This window comes from Neopelma chrysocephalum, unplaced genomic scaffold (genome assembly GCF_003984885.1).
Source record: "Neopelma chrysocephalum unplaced genomic scaffold, ASM398488v2 Primary Assembly neopelma1_22b, whole genome shotgun sequence".
Lineage (NCBI taxonomy): Eukaryota > Metazoa > Chordata > Aves > Passeriformes > Pipridae > Neopelma > Neopelma chrysocephalum.
Genome location: NW_020897690.1, coordinates 5,221,587 through 5,243,595, shown reverse-complemented (window position 1 = coordinate 5,243,595; position 22,009 = coordinate 5,221,587). Strand labels below are relative to the sequence as shown.

Below are 22,009 nucleotides of genomic sequence, written 5' to 3'. Positions count from 1 at the left end.
CTCCCTATTTCCTTGGTAGGCTGATTCAAGACACACACAGAAACTTACCTCAGTGCCATTACACTATGGTCTACAGAAACATTTGTAATAAATACTACTTTCTAACCACAAGCATCTTAAGTGTAGAGGCAGGGATTTCTCACTTTTACTGGTTAAAATCATACAGACCGTCATTTTTAAACAGTGATCCCACCACAGTCAGTGCTGAATTTTCTTAAGCTATCTTCACAGAAAAGCTGACAGAAATCAATAGGGACACATAATACTTCTGACAGATAACCCATTAATTTTACAGCAGTGTTAAACACACCATTTTCCAGTTATATTATTATTCCATGACATTTAGAATGAAAATTATACTTCTGATGTTTAATGCAAAACTATTGCCACTTCTCTGAAATTCAGAGGCAGAATCAAAGTCAAATATTGTTTCAATGAAAATTAAAAGCTCTTGACTTCCTTTTGCTTTACAAAATCCTTTATTTTTGTCATTCTATCTTTATTTTACAAAATCTAAGCTGAGAGTTAAGCTTAAATGTCTAAAAATATCCATTATCTCTGTTAAATGTTCCTCACTGGTGTGCGTAAGTAACTTCAGACATCAATAACTTCAGATCGTCAATAACCTCTGCTTCAAGTTCAAATTCCAGATCTCTTACAGGTCCTAGGCATAAGTACTGGGCAAGTTATTCCTGCAGTTCTCTGTGAATTAATTGTTACATTCATCTCTGTTTCATCATAAAAATATTGGGCATTATAAGAATACATTCATTAGCAATTGAAAGGTATTCATATCTTTATAAATTTAATGTTCAAGCTGCAGATTGAATTTTAAATTAGAAGGCATCACACAGCCTATTCTTCTGACATCTGCACCAAGTATCAAAATGCTGCTGAAGTGCATGAAAAATCACTTAGTGCCAGAAATGAACATCAAAAATCACTCTCAAGTGTCTTTTTTGATGTTTAGTTTCCTTATTCTGATGTTTTTAGCCATTTATAAATCAAGTTTCCTTAATAATACCCATTAAGTCATGTATCATTATAGATACATTAACATGCAACAAAACTGTGCTGAAGTCCACTTAACTTGGCTGTGTATGTGACAAAACGTGAACTAAAACATGATTAAAGGAATACAATCTCTACACATGGTATACCCTGCCTCGATTAGACAAGTATAAACAGGCCTATTATCCCAAACTTAGTGGTCAAAACTGCTGTAAAGCTGTCTGCAGTTGGCATGGAGAAACGTACCACTGTTATGTTTATGATTAGAAGCCAGATGATCACAGTGGTTTAGCTCCAATTCTCCAACATAAAGTGTAATTTTAAAAAAGCCTTCACAGGGGGAAGGAGCAATTACTTGATTGAAAACTTGGTATTTTGGGCAGTGCAATCAACTCTGGAAACTGCAATAATGCAGTAATGCCTATAAAGTGTGCAAAACACCACTATGTATTAACTGTTTGCTAAGAATTCAAACAACGCCTTATAAAAATGGAAAATTAAATTTTGAGAGGGAAAGAAACACGAAGCACTCTGAAGCAAAACCATCACTCAAAAACACAAGTGGGAGTTGTAGATAAGGGAACAACTTCATCTATTTCTATAGATGGTGAGAGTGTCTCACCATGTCATCTGCCATGAAACACGATCACCCAGATTATTACATGTGGGCTTATGTAGATGAAGTCACAGAAATATCTTCAAAATAAAAGTATTTGTAAATAACCAATCAGTTAATATTTATATATATATGTCAAACGAGCACAGATCCTCTTTGTTAACAAAGATATGATGGGAACACTTAGTTATATCCAGCTTATTAATTTCTGTAACTATTATTAAAACAGACTCCACACTAAAAGTTTTTTATTTCTTTTGAATCAAATAATTTATTTACTCCTCCAACCTAAAGCATACAGGTAAGGGATTAAATACAACCATTATGACATGTCTTTTCAAAATTTAAGTTATGACGCTTAATGAATTACCTCCTCTTTCTCATGTAGCATTATATGAGCTTTCAGACTGGCTACTCTGGAGAATTTCTTGTTGCACACAGGACACGTAGGATCTTCGCCATTGTGAGTACATTTATGAAGTGTCAAGTTGAATTCAACATTAAATGACATCGGACACTGGTCACATCGGTGAGGCTGTTCGTTAAAATCACAAAAATAAAGACAAAATTCAGTCTTCCCATAAGTTACATATACCCTGGGTGACACATATAACCATACAAATCAAAATGTTAAAAATAGAAGAGCAGTTCAAGTACCTACATATGATAATGATCCTTAACAATATCAATCTTAATTATTTTATCTCCTTTGCATCTCACTACTGAAGATACAAATATAGCATTTCAAGAGCGTATGGGGAAAGAAAGCAGGGGAATTAAGTAAAGCAGAGGTTCAAAACTGAGACCATCCGAGGAGAATGAAGTTAGCAGTAGAGAGGAACAAGCAAGAGATGGAGACATATTTTCCTACTTTAACTGTAATCATGATTCACCCAGAGGGTGGTTGGGTGCTGGAACAGGCTCCCCAGGGAAGTGATCACAGCCCCAAGCCTAAAAGAGTTCAAGAAGCATTTGGACAACACTCTCAGGCACATGGGGTAGTCCTGTGCAGGGCCAGGAGCTGGACTCAGAGATCCTTGGGGATCCCTTCCAAGTCGGGATATTCTATGAGTCTATGAAATCTTTGTAAGCAAAATTAATAATCAAAACAGCAAAACACTTAGTTTATACTAGGATTGACTGCTCTTCAGTTGGTATCTGCACGATCAGTTTTCATTTTTTAAGAGCACCTTCACTTCTAGATATAAAAGCTCTTACATAACTGCAACAGCATGGTTTTAACAGCCATATATCAACCCTACAACATTGAATCTTCTGTAAGTTGTTCTTTGTATAGATAAATTATCTCAAAGTGCTACATTTTGTAAAAATTAATCTGTATGTACAACTACCTCAAAAAGTAATAAAATTATTTTTCCATCACATGTAAGTAGTTCCAGCTTTGTGAAACAGAAAGCAAGGAAAAGAAATTAAATGCCTCATATTACAGATGCAACCTGTCGCAAAAGTTTCATTTAAAAAGTCAGTCCAGTCTGAACCACATATCTGTATTTTTCTCATTCTTTCCTAAATTTGATTAGTAAGCAGCTAAAGTGATGACATTAGTCTGCTGCCTAATACATACATACTAAATTAGCTTATTAGTGAGGTCCAGTTAATCAATACAAGTATTATTTTCTTTTTATTGCTAATATATAGAATCACTTTGAAAATTTGACTGAAAGAAACCCATACACTTTCTCATCTACCTGAATATTTTTTAAGTCAAAGAAAATAGCTAAAATTAAAAATTACTGATCTGGAAACAGCAATCTAACTAAACAACATCAAAGTAAGGTCCTGTCTCAAAGGAAATGTGAGAAAACATGAAAGAGAAGAAACTTAACTGAGGTCCCCAAGTAGTAATTTTTAGTGGTGTGACTAAAAAAACGGAAAAGATGTGTTGTGTTAGCTTTACTAGATAGTTTATGAGAATGTCATTATACATTGGTTATATCTACTAGAATTCATACCTTGTCATTTTGCTCATGATCCCTCATATGGCGCTGGAACTGGGTCTCTTTTGGAAAAGATAGCAAACAAATCTCGCACTTATGCAAGTTAGGTACTTGGTAGGGAAAATTTCCGTTCTCTATATTCGATGTCAGAACATCATCTACAAAACAACAATCAAAACATTTGTATAAAGTCATATTTCATCTACTTATAATTTATTGTAAAAAAACGAACTTTTTGAAGCAGAAACTACTTCAACTCCTCTAAGATTCTGACTTATACAACACTCTAAATTCAAGGGATCTTGCAGATATCAGGCATAAAAATTACTGCTTTCACTGACAACAGATCAACCACATATATCCATACTGCCAGTTGCTAAAGAGATAAACAATCACCTTTTCCTAGTAATTTGAAATAAATTCTTCCTGTGCTTCATAAACACCCATCAAATTTGCAACAGAATAAAACTCTGCCAGATACACCAGGTATGAGTAAGATACTGAGAAGGGTTGCTTTTAATAATATTACGTCACGCGTTTCTAAGACTTTTAAAAATTACATAGTCAGTAGTTCTGACTATTCAAGTTTTCTGCCCTACACCACTTCTCTCTCTCTCTTTTTTTTCCTTAAGAAAAATTTGGATATCTTTTCTTTCTTCTACACTTGGCAATGTAAAACCTTTATTAAAACCTATATTAAAACCTTTAGAGTTGTAAAACCAACACCACTGTTTCAAATAGCTGAGGGAGAGGCAATAAACTGCCAAATCAAACTGTGTACATGTTAAGTCAATGAAGAAAGAGATGTATTTTTCTTTAAACAGACCCAGTCTAAGCCCATACAGTTTTCTTGTTTTGAACTCCTAAAAATCACACAACTTTGGATATACAAGTTCCAAGCGTCTATATCCTCTTGCTCAAATGGCCAAAGTCAAACCTATAAATACTTTATGATATACGGAAAATATTAATCCAACTAAGTTAAACACATTTTACATTTGAGAAGATACCGTATTACTACAGAAGTTATCTTTATTTAAGAATAACTTGAAGAAAAGCAATTGGCAGGAGGACTTATATCATTCAAAGCAGTATTATTAAAATGAAAATAAAAATTGATTGACTTGTGCTGCAGGTTAGGGACACTGAAGAGAAAAAATCCACAGAATTCAGTTTCAAACATTCCTACAGCTCCAACTACATCAACAACAGAACACAAAAAGAAGGGAACATTGATTTTGTTATCTAGACACACGAGGCCTGATGTTTCTCTTTAAGTCAGTACTTTCCACCATGAACATAAGAATTAGGCACAGGAAGTAACAACATAAGTAGAAGTTTACAGCATTCTGTTTACATTTCCTCAGAGGAAATCAAAGATTACAATTCATATAGTATTTCTGCTCAGTACTGCACCCACTTCAAAGTCCTGTCTCATTCACCACAACATTTACAAGGGGGGAAAAAAAAAAAAAATCAGTACCTTATGTCCTGACCATATTTTTTGCTTGCTAAAATTCTCACGAATAGACTTTAAAAGCTTGTAGTTGAGGAAGCTGTAGGAAACATTTCAGCACAATATATTTTGGGCAAAAAGTAAAGCCAACGTCCTAGGGACTTACACTTCCCATTTCTGGACCGAGATGCCCAATTAACTTCTGCTTTGCAAAGTTTAGTTATAAAGTATTTCTCTGTAACAGAAAGATGTAAGTATCACAAATATTTATGATGTGTAAACTTAACCTACTGCATCCTTTAACGGACTCTCAGTTGCACATTCATAGTATATGCAGACACTATCAATAACAACCCTGAAATGGTCGCATTTCTTCAATAACTAAAAACCACAGCTTTAACTAAAAGACACGGTCCTTCAAGCATCCTTGTGATAAATACCCCTGAGTTGAATAAAGGACACAAAATCAGTTTCTGTAAATACTGACAGGACAAGAGATGTGGAAGAAAAATCTACTCTGATACTTGGGCTATATGAAAACGTAATGTAGAAGGCTTTCCTTTCCCCTAGAAAAAGGAGTCATTGTTCAACCCCATGAAAGCCTAACCTCTCACTTTAAATTGACAACTGAAAAATGATCCAATCCACGACTTTAGAAAGGCCTTCAAACCTTCTCCTTCAACCAAAGAGATTATTATCTTTAAAGTCACTCTTAAGATCAAAGTCACCGGACAATATACAAAAACAATTCGTAAGCAATTGAAGTAGCTAAAGTGTAACACCGACATCAAAGGTGCTAACTTTGAAACACAGAAAAAGCAACATGCCCACTAGTGTCTGAATAACATTACTAAATGACACCGGTTTTGGTTCAATAACATTTCTAGGTATAATTTTCATTAAAATGTGTATCATATCTGTAATATCGACTGTAATACTGATTAATCTACAGGCTGTGAATTTTCTTCTGGAATTCAAAAAGAGTTTAACTATATAATGAAAAATTAAATATCTTGTGATGTTTCAACAGAATTTGATGACTATGTTTCTATGAAATCATACCACCTGATTGCAGAGATATACAAGAAGATAATATTTCAGCTTTTCTTTAAAAAGACAGAAATTATTAAATCAGAAAGAGGTAACAAGATAGAAAAAAAACAGGAAAGACGCTGTCAATTAAAATTAACAAGCAAGTGAGCTATATTTTGACTTTTCAGGCAGGAGTCTCAGATTCATGAAGTATGGCTTGAGTCTGTCTCCATTTCAATATGAAAATGAAACAACAGTTTGACAAAGTTTTTTGTTAGAATTAATATCCAAATGAAAACTTTATTTACACTGATACCTCTATCATAAAAGTCAAAGTAATAACCTGAAATACTGTATTTTAGATAAATCATCATAAAACAATCTTTCCCTATATTAGAGAAAAAAGTGCTTTGACACACATCAACTTGGACCATGAAACAAGCCAAACACTGCAAAATACTGAACCTATCCTAAAGGCTAATATTTTTGAATACCAAAAAAACATGTAGATGATGTCAGTTCCAGAAGCTGGCAGTGGGGTATGGACCCTGTACTTTTAAACGCACTGAGAAATTTGTTAATTGAAAAAAAATCACAACAATTCTAAACATTCTCTGTGTACCAAAGGGAAACAAAATGAAGATACTGACATACCTGACACAGTGTTTAATGGACAAAATTCATCATTTATCATATTATCATAATAAATACATAATATGATGCTTATGCTCTCAGAAAAATATAAGTATTAGGTACACAAATTAGGCAATCTATTTATTGTCAGACATACTCTGGCAGACGAAAACAGAAGTCTGCTGTCTATTAATGAACTAACTGAATGCCATTCAAGTCAGCAATACAGAACTAAAAGTTTGAGGGTTTAGTTCAAGAAGACATTAACTGATTAAACACAATGTCAGCACAATCACACAAAAAACTGGCATGCTCTTAGTAGAGAGAAGCTACTTAGTGATATCATAAACACACAGAGAAAACACAAAATTACTGTCAGAGTAACAAACCCTTTGAAAAAACAAGTGATTCTTTCAGATCTGCACACTACAACAAATAATAAACCTCACTGAACAGGTGTAAAGCTTAAAACACTGCCATTTATTAATATGAACTGCATGGAAACAGTGCAGAAGCTACTATCACTTGCTATTTTTTTTCCAATTTGCATATTAGTCTGGCTGCAACATAAATCAACCTTATTACATCACAGCCTGAGAGAGACAGTCAAGTATCAAAACGATTAAACTAAACAGGGAGCACTTAGCTCAGTATGCACTGTCAAACACATTTTTGCCTGTATGTACTTTCAAATGTATTTTTGTCTGTATCCTTACAGTTTGTCCAAAGTGCCCATAGATAGCAGAATCAGATTTGTGAAATACCTATCAATGATAATAAACTTTCAGTTTAAAGACAGTCTTATTTAAATACTCTTGATACTACAACCTGTAATTTCTATTTTAAATTTATTGTCCCTCACAGAGCAGCAGCAATCACTTTGGGTCAACTCAGCTGTGACACAGCCTTCACCAACACTTGACCTCGGGAGCTGAGTCAGCAAGCAGGTGCTCTCTGCTATAAGCCACTGACGACAACTCAGCGTGGAAGGAGGAAAACAGAATAAGAGCACTCCAAGCCATTCCCTCCTTATGTAAGCAGCACTGTGCCTCATGGTAGCCTGCAGTCCTCTCTGCAAGGCGCAGATGGACTCATTCAGCTGTGAATGCAGCACAGCCTTATTAGATCTCTAATAACCTCCTCGCATCCGACTGAGAGGACACTGTGAATAAAGCACTCAAGCTTGTGAAATTCGTGGATGAAAACTTGTCACTGAAGTTAAATGGCAGCTGGCAAGCCTAGGGACAAAAGGGTCTGACCCTATCAAAACCTATTTACTAATTTATGAGTGAAAAGAAAGTGGTAGGACAAGAGAACAAAACGGGTGGCAATACTGACATTTCCTCATACTGCACTTGAACTCATAGAATGCAAATGATAATGAATCATTAAAACATTTTGCCTAGTTCTCCAATCATAAAAGAAACAGCTTACATTAAATTTAGCTCAGTACTCTTAAACCAAAACAGAAGTCATTCCTCGTGACTTCTGATGGGAAGAGAAGGGGAGAGACTAACTCTCAGTCCACATATCAAATCAAAATCCAGAAATCAATCAAGATTGGCTTGTATAAGACAAGGTATTTTTATTATGTTTTGGTCAACATGCAATCAGGAATGTCAAATAGTACCAGTCCAGACACTTGGCTTCCAGGAGTGCACTGCTGGGACGGACATCCAGGGGCCAATCACTCAGCATATGCCAACATAAAGCAGCTGCACTCCTTTCAGGAGCAGACGACTCCAGACATTGCAGAGCTACATTAATGCACTGCAGCAGCAGAGAAGCCTGACAGGACACAGAATTAACAGCTCCATCATAGCTGGTTAGATACTAAATGGATTGCATTGGGTCTGGCTGGGATGGAGTCAACTTCCTTCCTACCAGTTGTGTTTAAAATCTGTGACTAAAGGCAAACATTTGCCTTTGCATCACTTGGTTGGGCTTTTTTGTGGGATGGTGATTCAGCTGGCTTGAGGGGTTTTTTGGTTTGGGGTTTTTTACCTTTTTCTTTTTTACCTTTCTTTTTTTTTAAACTTTATTTACTAAACTGTCTTCATCTCAACCTACAAGCTTTTTCCTGCTCTTGCCATTCCTGTTCTCTCTCCCACCCTACTGCAAGAGAAAGTGAGCAAGTGGCTGGAGCATGTTTCATGGCTGGCCAAGGACAACCCACCACACAGATACACCATCCACATCATCCTACACAGATAACTGAAAATATTGGCATTTCCCTAACCAACTCTGATAGCTTCATCTGCCATTCAGGTAAATACTGTCATATTTATTGTTAAATACTCCGAAACAGGAGCCACACCTTTTTCCCACAGTTGCATATGAATATACCAAGCCACCATTTTTCAGCTGTTTGTTTTTACATGATTTGGATATCTCCTGGTTGAGACCATGACCCTTAGCTGTGCCAAGCCACAACAGTGTTAACAGAAACTTCTGAATGAAGTCAATGATTTACTACATGAGAATCCTTTTCCCAGGGAGTGAACAAAATCCAACTACAGCAAAAAAACTCATAAGAAAGACATGAGAGGTCTCAAATAGAAACTTTAATTATATCTGGAAGCACTTAATGCATATGAATAAATGAGGTATGAAGGTATCAGCACAAGTGCAATAGGGAATAAGATTTCTGCAATTGGCAGAAAGCTACAGAGAAGGGACAGAACAAGGGCTGAAGTTATCACAGAGACAGAACTTAAACACAAGTCATTCAACTGCATAATAACTTGGGAAAAGACACACACATATTGCAAGTATAGTGAGGATCTAATGTGGAATTAAAGTACACCAGTGTGATCCAAGTTTATCATCTTCTCCCTAAGACCCAACATGCCCCTCGTAAATAACCACAGATTTTCTTGCTGCAGAATAGTGAGATGGCCAAACAACAGTATCACTATTAAAATCTAATGATTATCTTTTCTAAGGCAAAAGTTCGGGCAGCTGTCCTCCTGTATGTTTTGAAAAGGAATTATCTATACCTATCCTATTTAAAAGATTTAGAGCACATCACACAAGCAATACCTCAACCTCTTTATTCTTGCCTGCAAGACATGACTCCCCTATTCTCGTCAGTCAAAGGTCACCACATAAAACCCTAATACACAACTACTAAAATAATCTACATAACAAAAATTTGGTAAGACTTCACTGGGGAGTTCAAGTTTCAATTTTCTTCAGTAATACAAAAGTGGAATGTAAAGCCTCCAAACTGAACTTCTCCTGAGTCCATACACTCACATCATAAATGATGCAAACAATATACAGCCAGCTCTGCAGAGCTGTGTCATCTTCTCTGTTTCTCGGCTTTGTGTATTTAATATTTACCACTCTTCATATGTGAAATCTGTTACAATTCAGGCCTCCCGAAGGCATGAAATACTCAAGTTTTAACGGCACTCATAAAAGAATTCAGCTCAAACTTGTGCAAAAGTGGCCTTTGGGTTTAATATGTGACATACACTCTAGGCTTAAAAAATGCTTCAATATGTCCTGAAATATTTCATTTTGCTGTTCAAAGAACTCCTCCTCTGCTATCTGAAAAAGATCTCATAGTCACAAAGGTCAAAACTGCTCATTTCATGTTGCCGCTATTGAGTGACAAACATCATAGGTACAACAGAAAGGACCTCTCTACGGAAGGAGACTCCACAACTTCCTTCTGTAACCAATGTCACTGCTCAGTCACCCTCGCACTGAAAAAGTGTTTCCTCATGCTCAGACAGAACCTCCCATTTTTCAGTTTGTGCCCAGAGAAGTCAATTCGAACAGTTCAACTGAGTTTAAAAAAAAAAAAAAGAAATCATTGCAAAATGGTTTTGGGGAAACACTACAATGCCAAAAAAAGATTATCTTACAACAGCAGCAATTGAGGTCACGATATTATTTTGACTCTTGCTGCTTAGAGTTCATCTTTTTTATCCAACATATTTAATTTTCCTAGAACAAAGAACTTGTTCTAGTCTTTGACATGCATGGCGGTTGAAGAAATCTAAAGGAAGCTGCGTAACATTACTGATTCACCTTTATCTTCTCTCAAAGATGCATTACCATAAACATACAGACTGTACAACTACAGAGCAACACTTCTCTTCCATGATAGACACCAGCATAACAAGGCTGTAGGAATTCCAAGGACCACATTAAAACAGAACCTAAAAATGTACAATTTCCTAAGTAAAAGATATGAAATTTATTTTTGCAAACAGCTATTTTCTAAAAAAAAAATTCCTCCTGCTAAAAGTGAAGCCTATGCTTCAGTTGCACAACTAGTTTTCAAAGTTTGTCAGTCTGTATCTGAATGGGACAAACAGCCAAACGTCCTCAGAACATAAAATTCCTTAATTCAAGCTGTCCTGTTCAGCCGGAGCTTCCTCATTCATGACCTTCTTTTGTCATACAGAAGTGTAGAAAAAAACATGACACCTGCCAACACTGACTTGGCTGTTTTCCCAAACTACTGAAATCCCAAGGACCCAAGACACCAGAACCCACAAAATTTGCCTATATAGGAACAGTCACTGCAGTTACAGATGTTTCTGAATCCTCATGGTAGCCCTGCACCTTGTAATACTAAACCGCTGTCTGCAAACTACCTCTATGAAACAATTTTGTTAGTAAATGAGCAAATTTCTTTCAAAAGAAATAAACACATGAAAAATACGGAATGTGATGGAACACATTAAGTCTTGGCAGTCATATATACCTCTTACCATAGGAAGAGTCTAAGATCAAGATCCAACTACAAGCAAAATGAACAGTTACTAGGAACTTTCCCTGGACAGCCTGTCTCAGTTTTGATCTTTTTCTCATTCGTGCATTATGCCATTACTACAGGAGCTTATGCATGTATGACATGTGTAACCTTTCAAGAACTACTAGAGAATTAAGTAGATCTTTGAGTTCAAGTAAACTTTAAAAATGCCCAAACCTCCCAAATATAACAGCAGAAATTCTTTGGGACTGTCTTTATATGCTTATTCCTTAGTCATCAAAAGCTGAGATAAATGGCCCCAACAGAAAAAAACCAAACCAAAACAAAAAACTCCAAAACAACAACCAAAAAACCCACTTCTGATAGGAACCTGTGGCCCATTTGGCTTTCCATACTGTAGAAAACATTTTATTCAACTTCCCAACATTCACCTAACAGCACAGCAATTCTTTTTTGCCTGTCAGCACACTTCAATCCTACAAAAAAAAATATTCCACAGAAGGCTCACCTACACATTTCCCTTGCAGAACGAGAGCTCATCTGCAAGCATTGAGAAAACCAGACATTCTAACTATATACTGAAAATATTAACTGACTCTTTATGACTGAAATAACCACAGTATTCAGATGCTTTATGAAATCTCACTCTGTTCTATTGAAAAAAACATAAATCCCCTCCAAAATTTACTGCTGATTGCTTGTGCTGAAGGAGAACTCACAGATAAGGGTTTTAGGCCTACCTGAAACACAGTATTTTTGCAGTTTGTGGGCGGTAATCAGATACTGCTCACACAAGCCCAATAACATCAGCAGAAATGAACTGCTCAAAAGAGCCATAAAACTCACCATCTACCAACTACTGTCAGAAAAACCCCCATCAAACCAATCCTGCCCTGAAGTACTGTCCAGTCATCGACAACAGTAAAACGCAATCAAAAATTTTTAAATCGAAGACTAACACATGTTCGGGAAAGAAAACCAGGGGGTTTTTGGTGGTTTTTTTTTTTACACATATACTCACAAAGAAAACAACTACAAGGATGTTTTTTAAGGTCCCCAAAAAAATTAAAAAAAAAAAAAAGAACTACTTTCTCCTTGAAAATCAGAGAAGTGGACGAGTTGAACCTCATTTTCCATTTGTTTATCATCCTTCATTCGAAGCTCTCGTTAGTGTGGCCGAAGGGAGGAGGTGAGGGAAAAGAGCGGCGGAAGAGCCGGAGCCTTCCCGTCATGCCGGCCGCCAGGCGGCCCAGGCTCTTCTCCGGGCCCTTCCCGCCGGCCCGGAGCCGGGACCGCATCGCAGGAAGAGGAGAGCGAGGAGGAGGACGGCCAGGGCCGAGAAACCCTCCTCCAGCGGCCTCCAGAGCCACGGCCCCACTTCGCGGGCAGGAGGCAGCGGGAGGAGGCCCGCCCCGGCCCCGCTCCGCCGCTGCCCGCCCGGTATCATTCCGCAAGGCCGGGCCCGACTCCCTCCCCTCTCCTCCCCTCCGCCCGCCCGCCTGTACCCTCGCACAATAGACCCGGCCTTCCTCCCCCATATCCGGGGACTATATGCGCAGCCCGCGGAGGCTTCTCGCCTCCCACCCCCGGGCGCGGGTCGCGCCCGCCCGGCCGCACTCGTTACCTGCCTCGGCGCCGGGCTCGCCACTCTCCCCGCCAGGCTCGGGGGGCCGCCCCCTCGGCATGGCCGCCCCCTCCTCCCCGTCCCTCCCGCCCCCCTGGCGCACGCACACACACACACTTGGCAACGGCGGAGGGGGGGACGGAGGGGCGGGGACGAGCGGGCGGGCCCGGCCCTATACAGGGTCGGCGGGGGGCGGGCGGCGGCGCTCCCGGCGGGGGCACGGGCGGGGGGCGAGCGGGCCGGCGGCGAACTCACGGCAGGGCCGGGCGGGCGGGCGGGGGGCACGGGCGGGTGAGGGGCGGCGGCGGCACACAGTGCGCATGCACCCGCCCGGCTGCGGTCGGGGGGGCAGGTCGCTACATCCGGGTGTGGTGGCGGGCGGGGCTGGGATGGCGCCCGGCGGAGCTGGAGCGGGGTGGGGAGGGAGCCGGCGCCGGATGGGGTCTCCGCGCCTCCCGAGCGCCGGGGCCGGCACGCCGGGTCTGCCTGCGTGTGGCTCCAGCAGGAGCGTCCCACCTGGAGGAGTTGCTGTGTCATCTGCTCTGTGTGACCCTGCGTTGGCAGGAGGGTTGGACTTGGATGATCTCCAGAGGGCATTCCAACGCTAACAATTCTGTGGTTTTGTTGGGGCTGGAGTCTCGCTTTCACAGCCCCGAAGCTGGCGGGGCTCGGCCAAAGGCGCGTGGTTGATGGCCTGAAGTTGTATCGGGAGGTTTAGGTTGGATACTAGGAAAAGGTTTTTCACCCAGAGGGTGGTTGGGTGCTGGAACAGGCTCCCCAGGGAAGTGGTCACAGCATCAACCCTGACAGTTCAAAAAGCGTTTGGATGATGCTCTCAGGCACAGTGTGACTCTTGGGGATGGTCCTGGGCAGGGCCGGGAGTTGAACTCCATGATCTTTCCAAGTCAACATATCCTATGATTTTGTTCCTTGCAGGAGATTGTTCCTTGCCATCCCCTCCTGCATCCTCCCTGAATTACTTTTTTTTTAGGCTGAGGTGTGTATACGTGAGCACGTGGGGCTCGCCTGGTGCCCAGGAACACATCTTCCTCCAGGACAGGCATGGTTTGCTTCTACTGCAGATCTGGCTGTGCCCTGCCCGAGCTCTGCTGCCTGAACCATGTACTGACTGGAGAGATCATAGGATCAGAGAGCAGTTTGAGTTGGAAAGGACCTTGAGGATCATTGCATTCCAAGCCTCTGTCATGGGCAGGGACACCTCCAACTAGCCCAGGTTGCTCAAAGTCCCATCCAACCTGGCCTTGAGCACCTCCAGGGATGGGGCATCCACAGCATCTTTAGGCAACTTGTTCCAGTGCCTCACCACCCTCACAGTTAAGAATTTCTTCTAATCTAATCTAATCTAAATCTAACCTACTTCAGTTTTAAGCCATTCCCCCTTGTTCTGTCATTTCCTGCCAGAAGACCCTCTCCAAATCTTGACGAGGGTTGTCATAAAAGATCACTGGTTTGTTTAATTGTGATTTTTGGGTGTCATAACCCATAGTGTTTGATTCTGTCCCTTGTAACTTGTGTGCAGTGGAAGTGTGCTCACTGGAAATATATTAATAAAGTGGTATATGCTTTATTGACAGATTGTTCAGCACTTCATAGATTTTATTGCCTCCAAAGACACTGCTCCATGTCATCTTTGAATTCATAGTTTCAGCTTCTAAGATTAGGTTTTTATTACATGTCTTTCTTACTAAATAAAAATACAAAATACTTTTGATGTGTGACTTGGTTAATCTTTTTCATTATGTCAATAGTTTGATGTATTTAAAATTCTAAAGCTTTCTCTGAGTTACATTTTCTTTCTGCGCCTTTTAATTTTTAAATGCCCTTTTAAAAAGGGTATATTTCTGTACCGAGGGAAATGCTATGAGAATATTGCCTGCAGTGATAGAACTATCTTTTCTGGGTTTTTTTGGCTACTCAAGTCTAACACCCAACGATTGATACAAAGCCCATTCCCACTGAAGCAGGTTGCTGCTGCTTAGTTGCAAAACTGTTAAAATGCTCAAGTTGCTTTCCAGGATATCTCTTTTTTCTCCCCCATCCCATACACCAGCACATGACCAGTTTCTTAATTACAAACTATATAGTGTTTCAGTAGCCTGTATTATAACACATTTAATATGATGTAGTCTTAGTTAACCAAGCTGGATGATCCTATCCTCATTTATTACATTTATTACTTTAATGTTACTTTCTGCAGTCTCTGCAAATAGTATTAATCAGGTACTTCAGATTCCTGATCAAAAAAATAGGGCAAGCTGGGTACTGATACCTGTAAACTCCAGTAGCAAAGCATTACTTAGTAATTTTATCATCCTTGAATGTTATTATCTCTTTGTTAATTCATTTGTCTTGTTCTGTTGCAAATGAGTGTGTGTTTGGGGGGGGGTTTCTTAAGTTAGAGCCTTTCAGGTAACTAATTAAATTACATCTAAATGCTTGCCTTAAGCTAACAAATTTAATCATATCAAAGAATGAAATCAGATTTTTGGAATGCAAGGTTTCATTTCTTCCTGAAGGCTAAGGTTGGGTGAGGAATATTTAGATAATTTCGCATTCTATCCACGACTAAAAAGTGTACTGTTTTTAATTTTCTCTACAGAATTGCAGCATTGGCATATAAATATGTAAAGGAGCACTGAAGCCGGTGTGACCATTGCCTGGGGCTCCTGTGAGCTGACTTCTCACTACAGCCCGGTTACATGCAGGGAAAAGGCAAAGAACAGCAGTGGCCTCTGGTGGCTGTAGGATAGTTCAGTGCCAAAAAAAATTAAGATCGCCAGTCGCTTTAGCAGTGAACTACAGCCTACTAGTACATGACACAAGGTGACAGCTTTTTGCATGATTTCAGGCACGGGACTCAAACCCAAAGAAATCAAACCGAATCAGTATCTAGAAAGGCTTTGCACAAGCTCGGTATTTTGCATACTTATCCTGATTTTGTTCTAACTTTGTTATAAGGATTACCTGGGAGGTTTGGGGGATTTTCGGGGAGTTTTTTTGAGGTCTTCTGCATTAGGATTAAGAACTTTGAATCTTGAGTTTATTTTCAGTTTTGAAAAGAATTGATGCACACTTTACAGGACTGTAAATGGGATTGTATGTGCAGGCAACTTCTGTCTGTACTGATACTAATGAAAATTCATTTTTGAAGTCTAACACAAAAGCCAACTTTCATTTCTACTTTAGTTTTTCAGCATTATTGTTCCCTGCACGTCTTTCAGTGTTCAGCAGCAGTACATACAGTCATGGTTAATTTTGTACTGCAAAAGTCTGTTCATCATCTGTTTCAAGTTTACATGGCGTGTTTGTCATTGCCTATCAGTCTTCTAACACTTCTACATCACACTCATTCTATGCAAAACTAGCTCTACATAAAAGTAGAAAAGACGTCATAAGCCTCAAGAAGCTTGGGATACTGGGAGACAAGTAGTTTATGAAGAGTATATGGAATAGGTGTTGAAGAATATAGGAAAATTTTTATTAATAAGGAAATTCAGTGGTATATCATACACCTAACTTTATAGAAATTTTCAATCTATTGAAACTGTGTAATCTCTGTGTAATTTTCTTTCTTTGTCTTTGGCACAATATTTTTCATCTGCACTTTCGAGCTTCTGGAAGAAAGGCACTGCATGCGTTGCTAAAACTTTTGCGCTACTTCTATTGTCTGGATTTGCAGAAGTGCTGATATTTAAAAATATTTTAAAATTGTTGTATTTTGTACATAATAAAATGACCTATTACAGTCTTTCTCTAAAGTCTATGGCATTACTCCAGAGTTACTACACAGGAAACTTCTCAGTTTTGGGGTGTGCTGCCCTAGCATTGAAACCCAGTGCCTTCTCAGGTGAGAGCCTAGCAGACTATTACTCATGCTCTGCTGTCCCTGCAAAGGAAACATCGATCTATTTCCCAAATGGAATCTGCAATGTAATACAGAGAGTGCAAGATGGTTAGCCTTTAACTCTTTCTATCATTAATTTTATCTGGTGTCACTAATTTCTAGGAAGAAAAACAGCTATAGTGTCATACCTTAAAATATGCAGCATTAAAAGTTATGCTTATTTTATACCTACAGATGAAATATAGTGACAGAGGGAGTAAGGTTAACACAAGGCCACAGAATTATAGGTTTTACTACCAACTAGTGGTACAAGATGTGCTGCTAAATTTTAAAGCAAACTAATGAAATCCAGTAAACCATTTCAGTAAAGCTAATGACTAAGTGGGGTACTTTTTACAGTTTCAGTTGTCTGTCCATATTTTCCAAGCTGAGGCAGTACAGTACTTTCCCTGTGTTAAAGCTGTAGATGTGTAGTACTCCAGACTGGAAAATCTCTCCACAGTTCTTTTTAAATCATGACATTTAAATAAGTATAACACTTTCTTAACTCCTGTGTTTTCGCTTTTGCATGTCTGAATACTTGTGAACTGGAAACAAACATACTTCTAATGAATTTATTTTTGTGTGTCATGGTTTGACTTTAGACAATGACATTTTAAGAAAAAAAAATTGCAATTTTCCCAGAATGGTGAAAATGTTGATATACCGAAGTAGTTTTGTAGTTCTGTGCTCAGTCAGAAGTGAGAGGAATAAAGGCCATTGCAATATTCTAGATGCACAGTATAGCCAGGCCTCCATAGAAGGGTGTTTTGAGAGCTATACCCTCAAATTTCATGCAATCATAGATTGGTTTGGGTTTCAAGGGGCCTTAAAGATCATCTGGTTCTAACCTTGCTACCATGGGCAGGGAAACCTTCCACTAGACCAGGTTGCCCCAAGCCCCATCTGACCAGGCCTGAACACTGTATTTGCCAACTCTTGGCACAAAACAGAAAATATACTGAAGACTGACTTACAGCTGTTGCCAAAATGAAATAAGCTCCCCTGGGAATAGCGACTTTATGGTTAGAGGGCATAACTTGGAATAGAACCTGCAGTAATGTAAAAATGTCAATAAAAGGCAACAGTCTTCCCTCATATTGCTATAGTAGCAAAAGCTAGAATAGACCTAGTCTATATTTTAAATGTATGAAATTGTAAAATTATATGCTGCGAGAACTGCAGTATACATTTTGTACGAAGGGTTTCACTAAAGAGGTAGTTTTCCAATCTTAACATATTAATTTCCAAGGAAAGATTAATGTTTTCTGCTTTACTCAGTTGGTTTGTTCATTTATCAAAGAAAGGGTACCTCCTACACTTTCTTGATTTCCTCTGGTGTGGCTAAAGGACTTGGGTTTCCAGCACAGTCAGCTATCTTGCTTCTAAAGGCACTATTCCAGTGGAAAATAGTATTTTGATGAAAAACTAATACTCTGTAAAAATCTAATGTTTACGGTCATTACAAACCAACCAAACAAACAAAACCAAACATATATTTAATGAAGATTGAAAAGGTAAATGAAAATACTGTTAACCACTTGAATAATATCCATAAAAATCTCATTGGCAGCCATAAGGCTGCATGTGCAATTCAGTATTTGAAGAGAAAATTCAGTTTAGTGAGATAGTATACTGTTGTACTATATAGTATATTGTGATAGTACAGCTAGCTGTATTAAAGGTGAAATCTTAGTCTATTTTGAGACCAGGACAGCTAATCAAATCAGAACAGCACTGAGACCAACAACTTCTTTTAATATTTGCTACTGAACTTAGATATCTCATGTCTCTGTGACTTTTACCTTCTGCCATCTGGGCACTAACTCAAATGGATCATCTAAAGGATAGAAATTACATTTGTTGGTGGTGTTGGAGTTCTAATTGGATTCCTATGAATTCCTACAGAATTGTCTTATCTAGGCTGGCTTCTACACTGGGATTTAAAGTCTCATTCCACGTTTAAAAACAAACACAGATATCATCATTTTCTTGTGTAGCTTTCGTAAGTGTGCAATTACTATCATATTGATCAGTCTAAAGCTCTATGACCAGAGCTGTCTCTTTTCTATTGTGTTTGATTCTCTCATTTTTCTTCTATTTATATAATGTATGCCCTGTGATGCAGTATCTCCATCGGCTGAACTGCATTTTCTGTTTACAGGTGTAACATGCCTGGAAGATGTTCCAATCCTTCAAATACAACCTGCTGATCCTCCAGAAGTCTTGCTGGAGTCTATCATCTGCTTTAGGTAGTATCGGGTGTTGGTTTTTTTAAATTTTTGAATCTGTTTAAGTCATTTGTCAGAAATCTCTAATAAGTTTCATGATTTCTTTCAATGACATTAGTTTTCATGTTGTCTGTACTACCTGAAACTGCAGCCTGTAAGCTTTCTCTTTATATTTTGTGAGTATTTTTTTTGGGGGGGGGAGGAGGGTATTATTACATGGTTCTTGTGCTTTTATGATCATGCATTGTATAATCTTAATCTATCTTGTTGTGCTTTCAATTTTGCTCTCTATTCGCAAGTCATAATATAGGAGTCTTCATAACCTTCTAGGTTCACTGATGCCTCACTGTGTAGTTAGCATTTAATTTCCTGTTTGTGTGCTGCCTCATCTTGATGTCTTACGATAGGCTGAAATTTATGTTTTCTGTTTTATGTTGCTTTTTTCCCCCCTTCCTTTTCCTCCTCTCCTTTTCCCTCTCATTTTTCCTTTTCCTTTGACTACAAGTTTTGACATGATAATTTCTTCTGCTGCAAGTGTATGACCCCAAACAGAAGGTCTGTCCATCATCTTATTTTTTCTTCAGAGTACACCATGAGCAATTTTGTGTGATCTTGTAATTTGCTTGTCTTTTTTGCTCTGTATTGTTTTTTGATGGTTTTGGTGTTGGGGGTGGGTTCTTGGGCAGGCTTTTTGCTGTCTTTTTGTTATTTTCGTCTGTTACATGCCAAATTATCTCTGAGACTGCTCTGTTGAAGAGTTGCTGTCCATAATGCATTTGTCTGTATCTCTTCATGATGTTAACATGAAGCTTTTGCTCATTTTTGTGGAATCTCCTGCAGCTTCATTCCTATTTCTAATCTATGACTATTTTAATCCAACAATTATAGAATTCAGATACCTTACATAATTGAGAATTGTACTGGTCTCCCCCAGATTCTTGGCTACAATTGTTTGGTTTTCTTAAAAAAACCTTTTCATTAGTTCTTGAAAGAAAGTAAAGTCCAAGAAGGCCTCTGAAAGCATGAACTGCCCTGGTCTTCTCTTTGTATATGGAGATACTGTTGGAATATGTAGTAGTCTTTAAAAGTAGTGACCAAGATATGCCTTTTCAAATGCATTCCTGCATCCACTTTGTTGTAAGAAGAACGCTGAGTTATTAAACAAATTGGGTTTGTGCCTGCAATGAGTTCATGATTTCACATATATGCAAGAGTAAACTTGTTCCTGACATGTTCATGTTTCAAATGTTGAAAGAAAGAGTACAGGCTCAGAATCTCATTCTGCCCTCCACAAATAAAGACTCCTACTGCAGAGCAGTTTCAGAAATAGGGTTTTACATTCCTAGACATTACACTTTATATATTTTTTTTTCACTATGAAGGCTATATTTGGAAAATCAGTCTTTTTACATGAAGGATTTTTTTAAGACTAAAAAAAATCTTTGTATTTGGACACTACTTGTATTTGCTCAAATCTATGTATTTCCCTGTATTTGGACATACTACTGAGCCCTGGTATCTGGATACTGCATAGACCATAGAAGCTTGACAACTCAAGTGCACAAGAGTTGTTTTTCCCCAAAAATTTTTACTGGAAACAAACTTACAGACTTCAGAACTGGACTATACATAGGAATTACCCTGAAATAGGAATTTAGTCTAAACACTTTGATCCTAAGGAAGAAAAAAGGTTTTCAGCTTCATTTGGGGAGGGAGAGATCTTAGATTTTGTAACCAGTAATCCATTCTTTATTTAGAGGCTAAAGGATTTTTATCATTTCACATGCATATGTTTTCCCTGCTTGTTGATGGGAGTCCCCCACACTATATCACACATGGAGCTATTTGGTAATATAAATGAGCCCACAGTGAGAAAACACAAAAAGAAGTAAGTATGTGCTTGAAGGAAAGGTGAAAAAGAAAACAATTTTACTTCCTTGAACAATAGAAATATGTTGCATTTATTAGAAAAATCTGATATAAATATTCCTGTCTTAAACTTAACCCTAAACTTTTCTAGGTCAATATAAGTATCTGAATGTTCATGCTCATAGTCTTGTAATTTTGGAAACTCATGGGATAGCAAACAATACGATGTAATTGTTTTGTGTTTTTACAGTGTTAATTCATGTGAAGGAGAATTACTTGTACAGAATACTTCTGAGGATGTAGCTGCACCTTGTGAAATATTTGGTGGCTGTTGTCACTTAGAAATTCTCTGGCTACCACTCCCTCATTCATTTTCCCTCTGTCTGCAGCTCGTCACCCTGGGCTGCACCAGCACAATTGTCTGGGAGGGCACACCATACTTGAAATAGATTATGGAAACAACCCCATTTTAAAAGATATATATTGTTATGCTTTTGGCAAGCACAATAGTGCTGGTGCCAACACGAATCCATCCCCTCAGCCAGATATTCAAACTGCAAAAATGAGGGCATCAGATTTACCAGGATTTGGAAACATTGCTTTGATACAGGGAAGCCATATGAGTGGGTTCATAAGGGAACTGGGCTTCTGGCACTTAAAATCAGAAATGTCATGACTGAGCTTGTTGTGAGAAAGCCAGTAGCTTCAGAAGAGCATGTGGTTTGAAATGGAACTTGTGGTACTGGTAATGCTATGGGATTTCAGTCAGAGCAGAGAAAAATAAAATAGGCTGCCAGTTAAAGAAGAAAATGTGGCAAAGTGTTTAAATTCTAAGATACATGATGAGGGAAGCAAGGTCACCACCACATTGGAAGCATGGGTCCAACATATCCTGCTTATGAAGAAAAGTGTGGGGAAAAAAGCAAGAGAAAATCCACATAGC

At 38.6% G+C, this 22,009-nt stretch overlaps 1 protein-coding gene across 11 annotated transcripts in view; it reads right to left on the bottom strand.

Annotated features, from left to right (window-relative positions):
* The window catches only part of ZNF236 (zinc finger protein 236), a 73,008-nt gene extending 59,674 nt beyond the window's left edge, over positions 1–13,334 (bottom strand). For 4 of the 11 annotated variants that reach the window (XM_027678537.1, XM_027678544.1, XM_027678569.1 and 1 more), the window contains exons 1-3: positions 13,063–13,235; positions 3,601–3,743; positions 1,998–2,162 (exon numbers count right to left, since the gene is read on the bottom strand). In XM_027678537.1, coding sequence (XP_027534338.1) covers positions 1,998–2,162; positions 3,601–3,743; positions 13,063–13,123 — 369 coding nt within the window. In that variant the 5' untranslated portion in view covers positions 13,124–13,235. Of the gene's footprint in view, positions 1–1,997; positions 2,163–3,600; positions 3,744–5,207; positions 5,235–12,563; positions 12,770–13,062; positions 13,239–13,317 lie in introns of those variants that run through there. The other 7 variants (XR_003533525.1, XM_027678589.1, XM_027678597.1 and 4 more) reach the window with 5 other exon arrangements.
* Between the last annotated feature and the right edge of the window lie 8,675 nt (positions 13,335–22,009).